Source organism: Frieseomelitta varia, unplaced genomic scaffold, assembly GCF_011392965.1.
Source record: "Frieseomelitta varia isolate USP_RPSP 00005682 unplaced genomic scaffold, Fvar_1.2 scaffold_786, whole genome shotgun sequence".
NCBI lineage: Eukaryota > Metazoa > Arthropoda > Insecta > Hymenoptera > Apidae > Frieseomelitta > Frieseomelitta varia.
The window spans coordinates 70,772-89,458 of NW_025110574.1; the positions used below are offsets into that span (position 1 = coordinate 70,772).

Here is an 18,687-nt window from a genome sequence, read left to right on the forward strand (position 1 = left end):
AAAATGACAAATTAAACTGACCTGTCATGAACTATTCACAAACGACAAAGGATTTCGCATCCGTTATCAATTTAGTATAAAGAGAAAGTTTTTTATGACAGACTATTTCCCCTTCGTGCAAACAGGTTTCCCAACGACCTTGTGGCCGGAGAACAAGGGGCGACAGGTGTCGAAACACCCTCCTGCTTCTCCATTTAAACGCATCTATCAGTGACCTAACAAGAAACGTCGATAGTTAAACGAAGGGGAACGTTCTTCATCGGCCTTCTAGTTGTTCTTCATCATTATCATCATCCTCCTCGTCCCCGTCCTCTCACCCCGACGGCTCTTCCGCCGCGATGAGACTTTCGAAATCGACTAGTCGCGTTCGATTCGTGCCACTCGCTCGCTCACGGAGCATCGGCGTTTTCCGCGACGTGCAAAGGTCACCGCAACAGGCCACGGCACAGCTACGCTCTCGGGAAAGAAGACGCGAGTCACCGGCGCGTACTCTTACGAGGGGAGGTCAGGTAAGGTAACTGGTAACCCGGGTCTTCCCTCTTGCCTCTCACCTTCGCGTTTTATGTTGCAAACTAGTACTCGTCTTTAGTAATACTCGGTGGTACTGAGCGTACAAGCTTCTAGAAATCGTGCAGATACTCGAGGGAGTAGTGTCTGATCGTTCGGATCCGGTTACTTTCAAATTTTCAGCCAGCTTACACTCTGAAAATTGAACTTAATAAGAAAAAAAAGAAAAACGCTCAAGGAAGATGTTCAATTCGAAAGTAATAAAAAAAATGCGAGACGATTTAATTAATTGCTCATTTTAACAAGAATGTTTCCTTCGATAATCGGTTATCACATCTTTCAATGTTTGTTATTTGTCCTATCTTATTGAAGTAATTCTACACATTCACGAGATTCTTTTAATTTCAAGAATTGAAGAATTTTAAAAAAGTAAAAATATTAGAAAGCGTGTAAAGTATTCGTGATGATAAGTCTCGAGAGGTTGCTTTACCCTCGACGAATAACCGCACTCGTTGTTTATCGGAGCAATGATGAGCTCGTGAAAGAGGGAGGATAGGAAACGAAGAAGAAATGGTGCTATATCGCGATACAATCATCGCTCATTGGAACGACGATGAATCTGCATTATTCAAAGACACAGTGAATAGAATATGCCATGGCAACGAGCCTCTTATACGTAACATAAAGTCGGCATCGTCATCTTCATCCTAAGCTACATTCTAACCATTTTGCAACCCCCCGCTGACCTGACGCCTTTTTCGATACCGATTACTGCGCCGATCGCACATTCATGATATAAACAACAGCTAGGAAAGGCTCTTTGATGTGGTACGAACGCGTGGGAACGCCTTCCAGATACATCGAAGTCTTTTCTTTTCAATCCTTCCCACGTTTCAGCAACGATGAATTTTATAAATATTTGCCCTTCGACAATGCGTCAAAAGCATTTCAATAAAAGTGGAGTGTTTTATGATGAATCTTGTACCGGTTCACATATAGCGTTAGCTGTTTCTGTAAAAATGAAAATTAATTGTAAATATAGAACAGAGGAAAAGAAGTATTAAATAAGAGCTTAAGTATATCGTACCGATTTCTACGGAAATTTACGCGCAACAGCCGTATACCATGTAAAATATGAAACTGGTGTATCGTGTAGGATTGGTGATACCGGTGCAACAACTTTCTAGAGTATAGCGGAGCCAAAAAAGAACAACCGATACCAATGATGGTGGGTGCACACGCCGGCTACCTGCTGACTGGTAGAAACGATTTCTTTGAGAGTATCTAACATTACGCAATCGCCGTACGATTGTGCATATTCAGCGTTTACAATACGAGACGGTCAGAATCGATTTCATAGAGAATTACTCAGAGGCATGTCGAGGGCCACGAGCATACCTATCTGTCCGCGATTTTTCTAACCCGCGAGGATTCGATTTGCGTGACGCAATGCCCGCGGAAGAATCCTCGCGCACGATACACCCGCTTGCTTTCACGCGCGATCGAAGCTACTCGTTTCGAGATCACTCTTTCCTCTAGCGAACATGGCTTTATCGCTGTAGGATCTTGTACTGCTTACGCAATTCAGGCTCGATAATTAAAAAAAAAAAATCAGAGGATACTGCAAATCAAGATGCTAATAAAAAGACTTTAAAAGAAACTAAAGAAATAACATCGCACAGGGAAAAATGAATCTGAAAGGAACGAAATGGTCAATGAAAATTATCGAATGATAAAAGCAAACAACCTTTTACAGATAGGACGTTGCATCAGGACATAATTGACCACATATCTGTGATTATTATTTTATACAACAGAATAATTCGTTCCAGATGTTTTAATTTTAAATGAACACTGGTTGATCAAAACGTATATATATATATATATTAAGTTAAAAACCGTGATTCGGTCCGTGAAGTTTTTCTTCTCTGGTATGGAAAGTTCTTCTTCTAGAAAATGCCAGCTTCCTCGCACGCAGCAGCTGGTTATTGATTAATCGAGTTGTTGACTCCATGCTTACAGCGAGCTTCATCGAATGAGTCTTCCGATTGAATAGGCAGGACGCGTAGGTAGACCGAGGTATATACTTAGGGAAGGGACACAGGTGTTTCCTTTGAAGCACACTTCCTCCTTTATATAATACGATTACGAGGTAAAACTAAGTTTAAAGTACTGTCGATGTTCGTGTCTTCGTGTTGCGTGAACTTCATCATTGACGACTCGCTACAGCCTGTTCAGTTCTCCAAGAAGGACACGAATTGAGTGAGTTTGAACAGCTGATCCTCGGTAAGACAAACTTCGTTGGCAAGGTTACTCTCTTCTTTCTGAATCTTGCAAGGTTGAACCATAGTCCCATCCACGGTCCAGCCCCTTTCAACGGCAACCCGACGCGCTTCTTCCAACGTTAAGCCCGTCATTGACGCGAACACGGTTAAACCCAACGACGAATAAGCTTTCGATATTAAGATAATCGCTCTTTCTCGAACATTATCTGAAAAAAAAAAACAATTTAGAATTAATTGGCGCAAGCAAAGAAATTTCAGTTGATTTCTAATTTATTTTACTATACTTATACCTTTTAAAGCAGCCATAATATCAGAGACATCTTCACTCCATTCTGCATTGAGGGCCACGTGAACTGCAGGCCAATCTCTTTGCCACATACGTTGTCCTACCATCCATATCTGGCCAAGTTCTGCATTTCCGCTTTTGAGGTCCGCTGGTATCCGCTTCCACAAGTATTTGGCGTTGCATCTGCGACGGTGATTTTTCGATCAAATAAAGACGGATCGAAATCTCACTCGTGCAGGTCTTACAAGGAATGAATTTGTGTCGTTGAAGTATTGTTAATAGTAAGAAGCCGAGTAAGAAGCAAAGTGTTTGTTACAAGTTCTAAAGTATAAAAATATAACCAAATCCTTTTCGAGGATAAATTTGACAAAACATTAAATCATAAAACAATTGTACTGTAAAAAGTTAATTATTAGAAAAAAATGTTCGTTTATAAAATTAAATATGCGATTAACCCGGGATTACCCACGTGAAGGTCTAGTCGCCGGGATGTACCTGCGCTAGACCCCCAAGTGGGTAATCCCGGGTTAACAAGCAACATATCAAAATATTGATGAAATGAGATAAATATAATATAGTATAAATTAGTAAGCTGCAATAATAAATGAGATCGTTCTTCTTCATGATTTTTTACGTATGATAAAATTAATAAACGCATAATTTATAAAACCGATCGATTATTTTTGAGATGATTTTTATTAAAAAATAAAAGAAAAGGTATTGTAATTATAAGTTGGGGATGTTCTCAAAAAGTTCAAAATTAAATAAGATATATAAGGCACTTCAGAAAAAACATCGTTATATATTTACGCTATATAAATAAACAAGTAATTATTTTTGTCTTAATTATCATTTATCAAGGAAATTACGTATTTAAAAAAAGAAATTTGTATTTCGCAAGCATGGATATGAATTTACAGATGGCGTCAGCATAATATATATATATAAACAATAATTTTATCATTCAAACGTATAAGCATAGCATGTGGCAACTTTACGTCGTGAGATATATAATATTTTTAAATGAGAGACTTGACTTATTTTTGATCAACATTTAAAAAATAAGACAAAGAAACTAAAATCAATTATACTCACAGATCATTCTGATAAAGATATACAGCTAATAATTGAGCATAAGTCTGTGGTGATGCAACTCCACCAGGCGCCTGTAAAAAAGATATGTAATGATTAAATACATAAAATATTTACTGATATTTTCGAGAAAGGTAGTCGGCATAACCTATAACTTATAACGCTCAAACGATATACTTACCTCTAACTCAGCTTTCTCTAATTCGTGGAGAAATTTATCTACTTCACTTAGCACCATGATGAAATTTCGTTATTTCCACAGAGAAAAAAACGTTATTGAAACAATTGTGTTAAAAGTACGCGGCAACATTGAAATAATTAACGTCAAACAAGAAATCTAAACAGCTGAAGACTGAACATAGGTTACATAGGTTATAATTCCTGTACTACTTCGATATAGATGGCAGCACCTAATAAACCAATTTTTCAAATTATCATTAAACAGTCATATACTCATCGATTTGAAATTTTGATTTAAATGGATACATTTTTATATCATTAATTTAGCTAATTACAATTAGATCATTTACATGTATAGAATATTTCATTTAATGAAATTTAAGTTCAATAAGTTAATTCCGATTCAAAAATTTTGCAATTTACAAAAATTCAAAAATTAGAAAGAAACTTGTATCATAAATAAAGTATAAAATAAATCTGGTATTCAATGTATATCCGTGTTCTACATTTTAATCTTCTTTTTCGTATCGATACACGATATTATCGATTCAATATGGTAGTAGTTTAAATTAAATTTTAAATTATAAATAAGGTATAAAATTTATCTTACAATCATAAATGGAATTCTATACTGCAATATTTTTTAAGTAAACATTTACTAATTTTATATAAAAAGATTTAAATTCTATTAATTTAATGAATTCAATTTATTCAATTTGGTAGTACATAATAAATGTAGTAATCCTCCATCATTAATTTTGCTCATTTTACTCGTGAATTTCCATTATATTTAACAAAATTTTTCTATTATAGATATTATTTGGAATCATATGATAAGAATAATGTTACTTACAACTTATGTTCACTGTTATATTGTAAAGACACAATTCATTGCAAACTTTTTATTGTTTCATAACATGAGATGGAAAGTCCCAGTGTCATGTCTATCCTATCCTTACTTAATGATCATATTTAATTCAAATCTACATTAAAAATACATTATAATTATATTAAAAGTACATTATAATTTTATTCAAAAACTGTTAAAAATTGATTAAAATTTTTATTACACTGTATCAATGTGAATAGGTATTTTATAGAAGCAGTGTTTTATGGTCTGTTACTGATATAATATTTCTATAGTCACGACTGTCATTACGCTTATATGACTGTATACAGGCGAATGACCATTGAATAAAATGTTTGCATCATCGCAGAAAATGCAACTAAATATTATGATTTGTTATTACTGATACTGCAGTTTTTGTATTTTAATACGACCGGCGAAGTGACATAAGCCTAACATGGCTACTGTTAAAGTAACCGAACAGAAGGTTATCCTATGTGGTGAATATGGTGTTGGAAAGACATCTATATTTAGGCGGTTCGCGAATAATACGTTTATAGCGAGTAGCGATAGAAAATCGACATTGGGTCTCGATAATATCGATAAAGAATATGTTGTTGAGGACAGACGAATACGAGTAATGTGTTTATATATATCTATATATATTCAAAATCCTTGAAATTGAATTAAATATAATCAATCTCATTTTTTTTATATATCAATAAATTATTTAAATTACCTTGTTAAACGTTATACTTTTTATATTTATGTTAAACGTTTAATTCTATTTTATTTTCCAGTTGCAATTGTGGGATACGGGTGGTATGGAAAGAGTTGCATCAGTAACGTCCAGCTATTATAAATTTGCAGAAGCTGCTATACTAGTTTTTGCATTAGATAATTCAACATCTTTTCATCTCTTATCTCAACATTTACTTGATATTGTTACGTATGCTGAAAATGCAAAAATATTTCTATGTGGAAATAAAAGTGATTTAGAAAGCACAGCTCCACAAGTTACAGATGCAGAAATGGAACAATTTTGGTAAATTTAATTATAATCTAACTGCTATGCAATGTACATCTATGTACAAACAATAATATATTGTTTATTGCAGTGAACAATGTCACAATTTAATTTCTGGCATATATAAGACATCATGTAAGACTGGAGAAGGGATACATGAAATGTTTGAAGATATAGCACAGCATCTAGTGGAAGCTAACAGATCACGCATGGAATTGCATGAAATGGACAAAGACAGATTTAAAATTTCATACATTGATGAAGCTGCTGATCCATCATGTTTGTGCTAAATAAAAAATATTAGCAAGTGTATGATCCTGATGCAATATTCTTTACAACTCGGATAACTCAACACAGTAATAAAATGTGATGAGTGAAAATACCTTTTTATATCAAGTAACGATAATGCCAAGTTTTTCTATGAGAGAAATATCACGAAACAAGAAATGGGGAAAAAAGGGGGAATATTAATAGAATTTATATGAAATTGAAATTAAACTTTGAAAAAGTCATAAAAGCAGAAAAGTTTAAATAAACATTTATTACATATTGAAAAGTATTTTACTTAATTAAACTTAATTTATTTATATCACTCACAGTCAGCATTGTATATTTGATCCACATTATCTTCATATTAAATAATTGGAACTATATAAAATGTCATTAGTGTTGAGTCCATTTAATAGTTTTCAAATCAATTCCCTCTTCGACCATTTCCCATAATGGACTGCAAAAGCAATTTAAATATGTATTACTAAGTATATATAAAAAATATATAAGGCCATATATTCTTAATTATGAGAGACGTCCAACAATAAATTTATGCCCTCCGTTTGTTATAATATCGCGCTTTTTATATTCATCGCCAAGATTATGCAAAGCGTAATTCATCCGTGCTTTCATATCAAATAAATATATTATAACTAAATAAAATGTACCTCATTTCTCGAAGTCTTCTAACGTGCCGGATTGTATTTTCCGCAGTATAATCAACTTCTTCAACAGTTGTAAAACGACCAATACCGAATCTACATAGATAAACAAAACATGATAATAATCACATTATTATGTCATGAACATATTAATTTACCTGATACTGGAATGTGCCAGATCTTCCGATGTTCCAATTGCTCTTAAAACATAACTAGGTTCCAAACTCGCGCTAGTGCAAGCAGAACCACTACTCAGAGCAACATTTTTTAGAGCCATTAATAGAGATTCTCCTTCTACATATGCAAAAGACAAATTTACACATCCAGCATACCAAGCTACTGGATCTCCGTTACGTATAACATGTGGTAGATTTGACATTATTTTGTCAATCAATCGGTTCGAAAGCATTGTGATATATTTGTGATCATACTAAAAAAAAAAAAAAATGAACAAATTTAGTTAGGGATCATAATACATATTACATCATCATACATATTTATTTTTATAATCATAATACATATTTATTTTATAACTAAAAATACCTCCATTTCTGTTTGTGCCAAATCACAAGCTGCTCCTAGGCCTACTGCTAAAGGTGCTGGAACAGTACCACTTCTCATACCTCTTTCTTGGCCACCACCACTTTGAATTGCTTCTATGCGTACTCTTGGCCTTCTCCTCACATACAGAGCTCCAATCCCTTAAAATTTCATTTATAATTATTTAAATACAGAACCAAAATTTATCTCAAATGTACCTTTTGGACCATATATTTTGTGACCACTAATAGACATCAAATCAATATTCATAGCATTAACATCAATTGGAATTTTACCAATTGCTTGAGCTGCATCTGTATGGAAAAATACTTTCTTCTTTCTATAAAATTAATATTATTATAAAATTTAAAATTTTTTCTTGATATTAACTTACAATATTTTTCCTTACCTACAAATGGTACCAATTTCTGCAATTGGTTGTTGCACACCAATCTCATTATTTACCATCATAACAGAAACTAGAGAAGTAGTTGGTCTAATTGCATCTTCTAATTGATTAAGATCAATAAGGCCATTTGGATTTACTGGAATATATGTTACTTCAAATCCTTCTGCTTGTAAAGCTCTACAAGAATCCAACACACATTTGTGTTCCTATTTGACAAAATAATATATAACAATAAATTCATAACATTACATAATTAATATTTCAATACAATTAACATACTATCTGAGTCGTCACAATATGATTTTTTCTTCCTTTGTAGAATCTCGCAACACCTTTAATAGCTATGTTATTGCATTCTGTGGCACCAGATGTAAATATAATTTCTTTATTATCTGCACTTATTAAATTTGCTACTTGCTGTTAAGAATGAAACATTTGATTATCAGTTTATTAAATTATAATTTTTTTCAATAAATTTAACAAATTTATATAAATTATATGATATTAACTTTGCGAGCAAGCTCAACAGCAGCTTCTGTTTCCCATCCATACATATGAGTTCTGGAATGTGGATTTCCATAATATAATGTGAGATAAGGCATCATTTTATCCAATACTCGTGGATCCTATATTATAAGTAATTTAAATGTCAAATTATATTTATCACAATTATCACATCACATATTTACCATTGGCGTAGTTGCTTGAGCATCCAGATAAAGTGCCCTGCCTTCTGCAGGTCCTCTTTTGTACTCATCTGAGATGACAGCTATAATTTAATCATATATTTACATACAAAAATTAATGAAATTCTGCAATTACATAAAATAGAATGCTTACACTCATATTCTGTAATTTCTGATAAATTTTGACTATTAACATGCACTGCACGGCATTCCTTGATACGACTTAAAAAATATAACAAACTTCTTGCTGGCCGGAACATGTTAACTTTTATAAAAACACAAATTTATTTCAATTATCGACGATTTTCAGAATACATATTCTAACCTTAGATAACCTGACTGTGAATAGTTTGGTTTCTAAATTACATCTAGATTTGGAACTACCTATGCAAATATATAATACATATTATGTAAATTGTAATTATTAACTGTAAATACAATGTATTTGATATGACAAACTTAATTTATTACTTATTCATTCATATGTCCACAAACACTCAGCAACTACTACATAAAATGATGCAATGTTATTCTCAATTCTACAATGTATAGATACACACATACTTTGAAAATACGTCAATACCTTAATTTGGAAATAAATAAAAATAATCGAATTAGATATAAATACATAAATGAACGAAGACAATTATAAAAAACATTTTATTAAGTACAATAAATATACAAACTAAGCACATTGATTTGAATATTTCTAGAATTAGAAAAAATAATTTAATTTGTATGTAAATATGTTTTACAAGTAAATGTAAGAATACCAATTATATTTAAATACACTTCTGCAGGCAGCAATGTAATATAAATGTATAGAAATTATCATAATCGTAAAATACTGATTAACATAAAAAAATTATTGACGATCTTTTGATAAATTTAACGAATCGCCAATATCACTACTTTGTGATTGTTGTTTCTTATGTATTGTGGTCATATCTAACATACCACCAAATTCAGATTTAGAAATTGATAGTTCCTCAGTTCCTTGATACTCATTTGATCGATTAAGTTTTGCATTATCGTTTTGTACTTCCAGTTTTTTTCGATCACTTGAGTAATCTTCTGGAGTTGCAGAAAAATTTCTACAAGATTCTGAAGACCCAATAGTTGTTTTGAATGGCGATTGAATAGGATCAACCATAGCGAAATCGTTTGATTTACGTTCGTTCGAGTCAATATCTCTGGCAGGAGAAATTTTACCAATTGGTCCAAACAAATTTGCAATATTACGCATATATGCAGATGGTGATGGCGATGTTCTTGCAAAATCTGGAATAGGAAATCCAGAGAGTTTCGCCAAATCCGCTGTAGAAAAATTAGCTAATTTTGATAAGTCCGAAAATTTAGAAATTTGTTGTGTTATATCAGCTAGAGGAAAATCAGGTGTTGTAGATGATCGCGTTTTATTGATACTTATATCCGTTCCGAGAGAATTAGATACTTTTGAAAAATCAGTTGGTGCAAAATCATAGTCGCATTTAGCATTTTTTACAGAAACTGTGAGTTCTCCAGACTGAAAACTGGGCATCACTTCTGATGGTGATATGTGCTGCTTAGATGTAGAGTTTCCATCTTTTAATTGTGTGATTGATGCAGTGTCTGTCGTTATAATATCCTTTTTAATATTATCTCTGGACGTAGATGGCTGCATCACGAAAGGTTTTGATGTTGGAGTAATTATGGCACCATCAGGCTTGAAATTCACAGGTGTAAGGAAGACAGCTGCATTATTAGGTGCAAGACCAACTCCTGGTGGAACCGAGGGTACAAGTGATTCTGAGACTGGTACTAGAGGGAATTTCATTGCTAGAAATTCCGGTGATGCTCCATCTTCAGAACCAGGACAAATCATTTCTCTAATTACATCCCAATATGAACCATTCGACCTATTACGACCAGGTAACTTGGACGCTAAAGAGCACTTTAAATATCGACGTATTTTAGGTGTACTTTAGTAGTATTAGTACTCATATTTCTAGCTTATTTTTTATATACTTACTCTTAAACGTTCAAGATAAGTTGTATTATTGTTAAAATTGGCAGTAAAATCAATACCTCCTTCACTTCTATAATATTCTATGCATCTTCTCTGAAATAATACAATGTATTAAATTATCTTGATTGTATTACTAATTGAATATATCTATATACGTACAATTTCTTCTAATGTATCTTGAGAAAGAAAATGCTCTTGAGATAATGTATAACTCAAAAGCATTGGTCTCGGATACTCATGAGGCCGATTTTCTGGAGGTGGTAAAGACCAAAAAACATTAAAATTTGATTCATAACAACTGCCATCTGTATTATATGGAGCTGAAATCAATTTTTTTTTTTTTTCAATCCAAGAAATTTGATTACAAAATATTATTTATTAAATTATATTTTATGAAAGAAATCTTACAACATATTAAACCCACACATGGTGTATAACCATTATCGCTAGGTCCCTTCATTTTGATTTGATAATCTAATTGAGAATCAACATCTCTAAGGGAAGGAGAAGCATGAGATCTAGGATGAGAATGATACCAGCCAACTAAAGTCACACGTTTCCATTCCATTGCTCTTGCAATTTCAGCTTCAACTGCAGCTGCAGCTGATTTATCTTTGCCAGAATATCGGCATGGAAAGGCAGTTGTTATAGATAGATCTATCATTTTAGAATAAATAATTTTTAGTAATAAAAATATATTTTAATTATACTAAAAATGCTATAGAAATATTTACTGTGTGAATTAATATCCCAATGACCACCTAAATAGCCACAAACTTCTTTATCTGTTAAATGACAGTGCAAATCTACCAATAAAGCTGCAGTAGTTGTTATAGTAACTAAAAAGGGTTGTATTTTGCCCAATGTGCTAAAAGAAGTAAGCTCTACCATTGTACTCATATCCCTAAAACATAAGATATAATTAATAATATAAAGAATCTTTCTTTTGTATTATTCTCTTACATGGCATGGCTCCTTATTCCAAGATTAGCATGTTTTACTGGTACTCTTACTACTTGTATTGGAGGACTTATTTGAACTTTTTCAGGACTCTCCTCCATAGGTTCTGCAGTTGTTGTTATTGTTTCCATTTTTGCCTCTTTATTTTTCAAAAAGTAAATAGCATCAGGCCATGATTATCGACTATAAACTGTATTACATTTTATATTCATGACAAGTAGAATTTAATTAAACAGTAAAATAATTCTTTAAACAGTACATTACTGTTATCACGTATTACATGCTTTTTCTGTCTTTTTCAACACATATATTGTTGAAAACCTAACCAATTCTTGAATCTCTTGTTATGACTGATAACAGAATAACACTAGTTACAATTTTTTACTAGTTTAAAAGACACCCTATGCCATTAATAGAGACATATACCATGTGAAGGTTGGTATTACAATAAATTTCAATATTTAGTAATTTTATAGTTTAATAAAACTTACATATATATATGTTAATAAAAGAATTTTTAATGATCTTAGATTCTTCAATTGTTAAGATAGATTTATTATAAAAATAATTTTTTATCTATATAATTATTAAACAGTGAATTATTACTTTATGTAGTTTACTAAAATGATTTATTTACATTATACATATAGTTACATGACTTTTGCACATATAATAGATTTATGGAGGATAGAAAACATATTACAAAAGATAAAAAATACATGTTTTTCTATTAATAAATAAGTGAACAATAATAATAAGGCACCTCTTAATTCCTAATGAGTATTTTACCTATAATTTGAAGATATTATTATAAAATTGTTTATGCTATCGCATTTGTATAAATATAGTTAAAAATAGAGTCGTTCATTGTATTATAAAATGAAGTTATAAATATTAAGTAAAAAAATACTAATACTGCGTGTAAAAATTATGATTGGTTTACAATGTTTGATTTGCTGGCACTACAGTACTATTAATATACTACTCTAAAAATATTACTTTTGTGCATACTATAAAAATTTCAGATTGGCACAAAATTGTATCCATTTACTTGGATTCTACATTCTCTGATCTGGTTCTTGACAATAATCATAAATAGGTATCTCTGGTGGTTCTTCCATCATAAGTTTAGGAGCACAACTTCTTGTTGCTGCTACTACACATAATGTCACAGCTGAAGCAGCAGCTACATGCCAAGAAAATATCAGAGCAATACCTTCTGGTAATATTGGCACTGTATGATATACACGAACTACATGAGCTATCCAACCACCATGAAGTAATGTCGTACACCCTCTTAGAAGCTTCAATTCAGGCCACACAAGTTCTAAAGTAATAGCCAAAGATGTTGTCCATACTATTAATGCCAAAATTCTATCAACTAATGCATTGTTTCCAACACTTCCCCACAAGAAAAGAAATCCTTCTATGAAAAAGCTTTGAGCAAGTGCCAATTTTACTAATCCTTCACTTACATTATGAGGGAAATAAAAATTCAAGACATCAACCAAACCAGAGAATGCAAAGAATAAATAGATTGTAGCAAGTACAACTTTTGGAGACACAGTTCCAACTTGTTGTAAACCACCAGTTATTGTACCAGCTAATCCCACAGCAGTAGCTATTAGTTTTAAACTTCCTTCTATAGGATGTCTGTTTATAAGTTTCTCACATCTTTCTATAAATCTTAGTCCCTTTGTTGTACGTGAATCATCTCTAGGTCTTAGAGATACCCAATATTTAGCATATTCATAACACCATTTTAAACCAAAGGCATAAAATATGAAGCCAGTAAGAATACAAGGCATATAGCTATCCATGGAGTATATGTAAAATTAACTTCTTGTTTTTCAATAATCTGTAAAATTTATAGAAATGTTTAAAAAGTAGAATTCATAGAATTACGAAGAAAAAAAAATCGAATATTTTTTAATCTAAGTAAATAATTTAAGGAAGAAAATAATAAAAAATATACTCATCCTTAATTACTCACTGTGTACAATATTGCTATGCAATAAAATAAAATTTACCTCCAGAATATAAATTTAGAAATATTTCAGACATAGAATGGGCATAAAATAGATTTTACATGCAATGTATTTTTATGTCACACGGTATGTTACTTTTATCATTATCGACTGAGTACAGAATAAGATTTAGTCATAGACGAAGTATAAGAATAGACATTGCATCTTACAGGCATCGTGTTCCATGTTTTAAAATATAGCGACATAGTAAAAAATCAGTGGTTTTTTTAGAGCACTTAATGCTCAAACAACGAATTAGGAAATTACATCAAGTAAAATGATCGAAGATGATCAAGTAATTAGCCAGAAATATGACTTTTGAAATCCATTAGATTGTTGTCAAATTTTCGATATCGAAATGTGGCTCTAGAAACTAACTAATCAATAAAAATATGAAATATAAAATAAGAATAAAAAAAATATAACAAATCGGAACAAGGATTAATAATAGGACGAAAAATTTATTATATATTTAATTATTTACATCTGTTTAAAAATATTAGAAAGAATTGATTAATATATTTTTTATTTTAATTATAAAGGATTGGACATATCAAATAAATATTTTTATAAATATTGTTACTTTTTATTCCGAGTTAGTTTCGTGCTAAATGCGCGCGTATTGGGTTTAAATTAATTGAAAATTACAGCGCCACTACACGGTGAAATATGCAATGCACTTCCTACGATTCTTGAATGTAATCGATATTTCGTATGATCGATTTTTAAGCGGGAGAGCAGACCTCTAATGGCGGAAAGAAGCACATCTCATCTGTAAAAACGGAAGTGTCATGCAGAAAAATCATTCACAAAGAAGTATCACTCAAAGTTCTTTGGTAAAAATTTAAATCAATAGCTGTTAGATTTCTGTTGTGAATTTTTAAATTAAAACTTTCATTCATCGAGATCTAACTACTGAAAAAGTAATTTAACCAAGTAATTATTACATGTAATTTTCAACAATTAAAGAAATAATAGCATATAAATATTTAACCAGAACTATGTTAATATTTATTTATAATTTTATATCAAAATTTAATTTCAATTCTAACCAATACTGTAACCTTGTAATTAACTAACCTATATATGTACATGTATTTTGATATATGCTTTTACGTACACACTTCTATTATAACATTTTCTACTTATTTGTTTAGTCTTTAACTTCATACTGTATAATTCATAACAATTCTTAAAACTCAACAATAATTTATTAATAATGTACATATTTAATAATTAAAATAATAATTATACTATGTAATATAATAAAATTTCTCATGTCACAGTAGTGTCAAAGTATTGACAATTTTTCATCAGGTATGTGAATATTTTCGTTCTTTTTTAAAAAATTTTCATGAATTTTGTATATTTAACTTAGACAAAATTTTTTATTTTTTATTCCAAGTTATTTCTTGCGAAACGTGCGATCACAGCGCCCCAATGGTGAAATGCGCAATTAATTTCCAACGATTCTCGAAATAATCGATATTTCTCATAATCGATTTTTTAACGGGAGAGCAGACCGTTAATGGTGGAAAGAAGCACACCTCATCCGTAAAAAAAGAAGTCATTCAGAAAAATCATCCAAAAAGAAGTATCATTCAAAAGTTTTCAGGTAAAAATTTAAATCAATAGTTGTTAAGTTTATGTTTATTTTTAAGATAAAACGTGTACTTTTGCCTACAACTCAAGGTAAGATTTAATCAAATAATTATTGCATATAATTTTCAACAATTAAAGAAATAATATCATATAAACGTATAAACAAAATATATCTGCTAAAAGTTATTTATAATTTTATACCAAAATTTAATTTTAATTTTAATCAATACAAATATCGTAACCTCAAAATTAACTAACTCATTGTTACATATATATATACGTATTTTATTATATGTCTTTACGCACTTCTATTATAACATTTTCTACTTATTTATAACTTCATAGTGCGTTGACTAGAATTTCATCTAGAAGTTTCTTTATAATTATTTTCTAGAAAAATAGCAGTATTTTCTAAATGAACTCTTCGCCCTCTCTCCCTCCCCACTAATCAGCTTTATTTTCAGAAAATTTTTGTGACCGCGCGCAATGCGGTCGGTAGAGCCAGTGTTTGTTGCGTAATATTTTAACGTTTGTCCGAGCGAAATGGCTCTTATTAAATAAAATTATTAATTTATTTAAATTTAATTCGCGAAGTCAGAGTCAGTGAGTTCGCCAATTGTTGCTTAAACGCGCGCGGTCACAATTTATAGTATTTATTTTTCTATTTTCATATCTTGTTCAATACTCATTTTCGGTATTAGAATCAGTGCTCAAGAGGATAAGGCCTCTCCAAGAGATCAAGATCGTAAGTAGTTTATATATTGTACTTCAGTTTATTTAATTTTTCAAATTTAACAACAAGTACATATAATGTTTAACGTTCTATTACAGATGCTTCACATCAGCATTAATTTTTTGGGGGAAAATCCAACGGTGTCTCTATAGCCAAGAATGTAAGAATCTTTCATTATCTCCAATTTACGATTTTGCTTTGCTTTTAAATACAAATTCTAATGTTTAATGTTTTGTTACAGATCTTCTACAGTCTCCACTTCCCCTAATCTTCCAAAAATGTTATGATGCTTCGAAAGCTAAGAATGTAAGTACTTTAGCATATTATACCTGAAATAATTCTCTTCTCTTCTTTCTATTAAAGTCGAACGTAAAATTATAACTCAAATTATAAATACTTCAAATTATTAGTCCCAATTTTTACCATTATTAAAATTTAAATTTCCACAAATAACAATGTGTCTTTAGAAATAATGTTTTATGTTTTTTAAGAAATTTTTCACGGCGTTCACTTCCATTATGGGATTCTCAGGGGTATCTACTTGATGAGGATCTTCACGATAACTTTTCCTGATGCAGTGCAGCATTGATGATAACGTTCTTCACATCTATCGCGTGAGTCGCATGCATTTGTGTTCCTCTGGTCACTCAATCATGTCGTAGGATGAAAAGTTCGAATCGGCACGGGTGACTGGTTGTATACGTAGAATTTTTGATGAGCATAGTGACCGCGAGTATTTTTTATACTCGTGAGTAGTAACATTTTTTCAGGTTTTTTATGTATTAGATTAGGATAGGGCTTCTTGCACATCGCGACTTTAATTTGGATGCGTACATTTATAGTAATTGCTTATAAAATCAAAATATACTTATTACAAATGTTTACAAAAGCAAAATATCCGTATTAATATCCATATTAATATTCATATGAATAAATAAATTATAAATATTTATAAATCATTATTATTAAAATGATTTCATTTGAGCATTTCGTAGTAGAGAAGTCGGACTATGAAACCCTCTCACTATGAAAGATGCAGTTATTACTATTAATATGAATAATATATTTTATTATAATAATTACTGATTAATAATTATTATAATAATAATTTACAGCTTTACTTTCCCTTTTATAATAGCACTGAATGATTGAATTTTATAATTATGAATTTTAGTAGGTTTTGAAATATAATAGATGAGAATTTTTTCCGTAAAAAAATGTATAAAATTTTATGTGCAAGAAGACACTTCGCGATAGGCAGATTTTTGAATCAAAGCAACAAGTTTGAACACTGCTTTCCCATTTTCGATAATGTGCTTTGATGAAGAAATCGCCTGAGATTATTTTTGTTAATATTTAATTTGGAGTTATTTGTTTGATTTTGATTGTTCAAGTCAATTGTCAGATTTCATAGTATTTTAATAAATTCAGTTCTTCTTCATTGTCTTTATTCTCTTGCAATTTCAATAATTTCTGAAAGAGTAGAATCATTAGAATTTAAAATAAAATGATATAATAGTCCGTTTAGATACAAACTGTATAAATTAATCATTTTTTTAGTTTAGGATTTTCAGGTTTAATCCTTTCCGTGTTCATTGTCAGAATCTCACTCACGTGCCCAGGTGCTACTTGGGTGGGTGAAAGACATTGGGCACGATGATCATAGTTTGTAATTTCATAAAACATTTCTCAGCGACTGACAATGTGTTAGCCTATCGTGCACGACGTATTTTCCGCATGTGTGTGTGTGGTTAGGATGTGGAAATGCGTCGTTTCTATTCTATTCCATTCACTATAAGTTGAAATATTAAAAATATTTATGCACTAATTTTAAGTGTGAATTATAACAATATATAATAAATACAGTATAATTATATTATTAATTATACTTTCAATTATAATAATGATTCCAAGTCAACTTGCACATGTGACTTCTACAGAAATTATATGTATGTTTATTCAGTTATTAACGTTTCACATATAAGTATAAATATAAACGTGTTTTAATCACGTTTCACGCAATGATAGCTAGCTATTGTCAGTCGATTTCAGGAAAATGGTACGTAAATTAGAGTGTGAATGTTGCGTGCGACACTCGGGTGTCGGAGGCGTCCCGGGATGTCCTCTCTAGTGTAGGCTTTTGCGCCCGAGTGTATGTGTGAGAATCGTGGAGCGAGTGTGTGCTTATTTTGCCATTTTTTAAATATAGGGCGACTTGTTAGGATAGGTAACATACTTTCTGGTGTGCCTGTGTTTAATTATAAGTAGGTAGGGCCGGGCAGGTTGGCACAGTCTTTGGTCGCGTGTCCCCTTTTCGCGTGTCCAACCTGTTTCTGGAAAATTTAATTTGAAAAATCGACAGTGAAATTGGTACAAAATGGATCATGCCACTTGTTTCTGGTTTTACTCTTCGATATTTCGAATTTAGTATCGCGGTCGCGGTCGTGGATAGGTCGCGAATAGGTCCCGAAACGAACGTTTATGTAGGTATTGCTCGAGCATGCACATGCGAACGGACAACGATCACTATGATCGATGGTCGTCCATGTGCAATTGAATCAGCTTC

General features: G+C 31.4%; 5 protein-coding genes and 1 long non-coding RNA gene across 12 annotated transcripts; 2 read left to right on the forward strand and 4 right to left on the reverse strand.

Moving 5' to 3' along the window:
* Positions 1-2,614: 2,614 nt before the first annotated feature.
* Positions 2,615-4,558, reverse strand: LOC122535888 (COP9 signalosome complex subunit 8). Its single transcript, XM_043667776.1, has 4 exons — positions 4,352-4,558; positions 4,174-4,244; positions 3,083-3,261; positions 2,615-2,998 (listed from the first exon to the last, which is right to left on the reverse strand). The coding sequence occupies exons 1-4, from the start codon at positions 4,406-4,408 to the stop codon at positions 2,742-2,744; spliced, it is 564 nt and encodes a 187-aa protein (XP_043523711.1). The 5' UTR covers positions 4,409-4,558; the 3' UTR covers positions 2,615-2,741.
* Positions 4,559-5,439: 881 nt separating this feature from the next.
* On the forward strand, positions 5,440-7,019 carry LOC122535887 (ras-related protein Rab-6.2). Its single transcript, XM_043667774.1, has 3 exons — positions 5,440-5,834; positions 5,998-6,242; positions 6,316-7,019. The coding sequence occupies exons 1-3, from the start codon at positions 5,655-5,657 to the stop codon at positions 6,512-6,514; spliced, it is 624 nt and encodes a 207-aa protein (XP_043523709.1). The 5' UTR covers positions 5,440-5,654; the 3' UTR covers positions 6,515-7,019.
* LOC122535886 (cysteine desulfurase, mitochondrial) lies at positions 6,747-9,346 on the reverse strand. Of its 2 annotated transcripts, none has more exons than XM_043667773.1 (12): positions 9,263-9,346; positions 9,117-9,175; positions 8,946-9,056; positions 8,795-8,874; positions 8,615-8,731; positions 8,385-8,522; positions 8,106-8,311; positions 7,915-8,036; positions 7,700-7,857; positions 7,315-7,586; positions 7,163-7,252; positions 6,747-6,951 (listed from the first exon to the last, which is right to left on the reverse strand). In XM_043667773.1, exons 3-12 carry the CDS (start codon positions 9,049-9,051, stop codon positions 6,888-6,890), a joined length of 1,353 nt encoding a protein of 450 aa, XP_043523708.1. In that variant the 5' UTR covers positions 9,052-9,056; positions 9,117-9,175; positions 9,263-9,346; the 3' UTR covers positions 6,747-6,887. The 2 variants fall into 2 exon arrangements, with proteins under 2 accessions (XP_043523708.1, XP_043523707.1); XM_043667772.1 differs by having other exon boundaries at positions 9,267-9,329.
* A 234-nt stretch (positions 9,347-9,580) lies between these two features.
* LOC122535892 lies at positions 9,581-12,133 on the reverse strand. 3 transcript variants are annotated; one of them, XM_043667783.1, is made up of 7 exons: positions 12,019-12,129; positions 11,763-11,949; positions 11,534-11,703; positions 11,208-11,456; positions 10,959-11,119; positions 10,803-10,892; positions 9,581-10,724 (listed from the first exon to the last, which is right to left on the reverse strand). In XM_043667783.1, exons 2-7 carry the CDS (start codon positions 11,888-11,890, stop codon positions 9,657-9,659), a joined length of 1,866 nt encoding a protein of 621 aa, XP_043523718.1. In that variant the 5' UTR covers positions 11,891-11,949; positions 12,019-12,129; the 3' UTR covers positions 9,581-9,656. The 3 variants fall into 3 exon arrangements, with proteins under 3 accessions (XP_043523718.1, XP_043523719.1, XP_043523717.1); XM_043667784.1 differs by having other exon boundaries at positions 11,763-11,942; positions 12,019-12,128; XM_043667782.1 differs by having other exon boundaries at positions 11,763-12,133.
* A 228-nt stretch (positions 12,134-12,361) lies between these two features.
* Positions 12,362-13,854, reverse strand: LOC122535890 (transmembrane protein 45B-like). 4 transcript variants are annotated; one of them, XM_043667778.1, is made up of 2 exons: positions 13,790-13,854; positions 12,362-13,617 (listed from the first exon to the last, which is right to left on the reverse strand). In XM_043667778.1, exon 2 carries the CDS (start codon positions 13,577-13,579, stop codon positions 12,818-12,820), a length of 762 nt encoding a protein of 253 aa, XP_043523713.1. In that variant the 5' UTR covers positions 13,580-13,617; positions 13,790-13,854; the 3' UTR covers positions 12,362-12,817. The 4 variants fall into 4 exon arrangements, with proteins under 4 accessions (XP_043523713.1, XP_043523715.1, XP_043523714.1 ...); XM_043667780.1 differs by having other exon boundaries at positions 12,362-13,626; positions 13,795-13,843; XM_043667779.1 differs by having other exon boundaries at positions 13,753-13,798.
* A 2,192-nt stretch (positions 13,855-16,046) lies between these two features.
* LOC122535891 lies at positions 16,047-16,742 on the forward strand. The gene is made up of 4 exons (XR_006308287.1): positions 16,047-16,133; positions 16,220-16,281; positions 16,363-16,427; positions 16,613-16,742. It is a non-coding gene; the product is annotated as an uncharacterized LOC122535891 (long non-coding RNA).
* Positions 16,743-18,687: the final 1,945 nt, after the last annotated feature.

Coding starts and splice junctions, on each gene's coding strand:
- LOC122535887 (XM_043667774.1), top strand. CDS start 5,655: ATGGCTACTGTTAAAGTAACCGAACAGAAGGTTATCCTATGTGGTGAA. Junction 5,835..5,997: donor TTGAGGACAGACGAATACGA/GTAATGTGTTTA, acceptor TTTATTTTCCAG/TTGCAATTGTGGGATACGGG. Junction 6,243..6,315: donor GCAGAAATGGAACAATTTTG/GTAAATTTAATT, acceptor TGTTTATTGCAG/TGAACAATGTCACAATTTAA.
- LOC122535890 (XM_043667778.1), bottom strand. CDS start 13,579: ATGGATAGCTATATGCCTTGTATTCTTACTGGCTTCATATTTTATGCC.
- LOC122535886 (XM_043667773.1), bottom strand. CDS start 9,051: ATGTTCCGGCCAGCAAGAAGTTTGTTATATTTTTTAAGTCGTATCAAG. Junction 8,312..8,384: donor ATATTGTGACGACTCAGATA/GTATGTTAATTG, acceptor TTTGTCAAATAG/GAACACAAATGTGTGTTGGA. Junction 6,952..7,162: donor AGAAGACTTCGAGAAATGAG/GTACATTTTATT, acceptor TTGCTTTTGCAG/TCCATTATGGGAAATGGTCG.
- LOC122535892 (XM_043667782.1), bottom strand. CDS start 11,890: ATGGAAACAATAACAACAACTGCAGAACCTATGGAGGAGAGTCCTGAA. Junction 11,457..11,533: donor TTGGGATATTAATTCACACA/GTAAATATTTCT, acceptor CTAAAATGATAG/ATCTATCTATAACAACTGCC. Junction 10,893..10,958: donor AAGATACATTAGAAGAAATT/GTACGTATATAG, acceptor GTATTATTTCAG/AGAAGATGCATAGAATATTA.
- LOC122535888 (XM_043667776.1), bottom strand. CDS start 4,408: ATGGTGCTAAGTGAAGTAGATAAATTTCTCCACGAATTAGAGAAAGCT. Junction 4,245..4,351: donor TAGAGAAAGCTGAGTTAGAG/GTAAGTATATCG, acceptor TCTTTTTTACAG/GCGCCTGGTGGAGTTGCATC. Junction 3,262..4,173: donor TATCTTTATCAGAATGATCT/GTGAGTATAATT, acceptor TCACCGTCGCAG/ATGCAACGCCAAATACTTGT.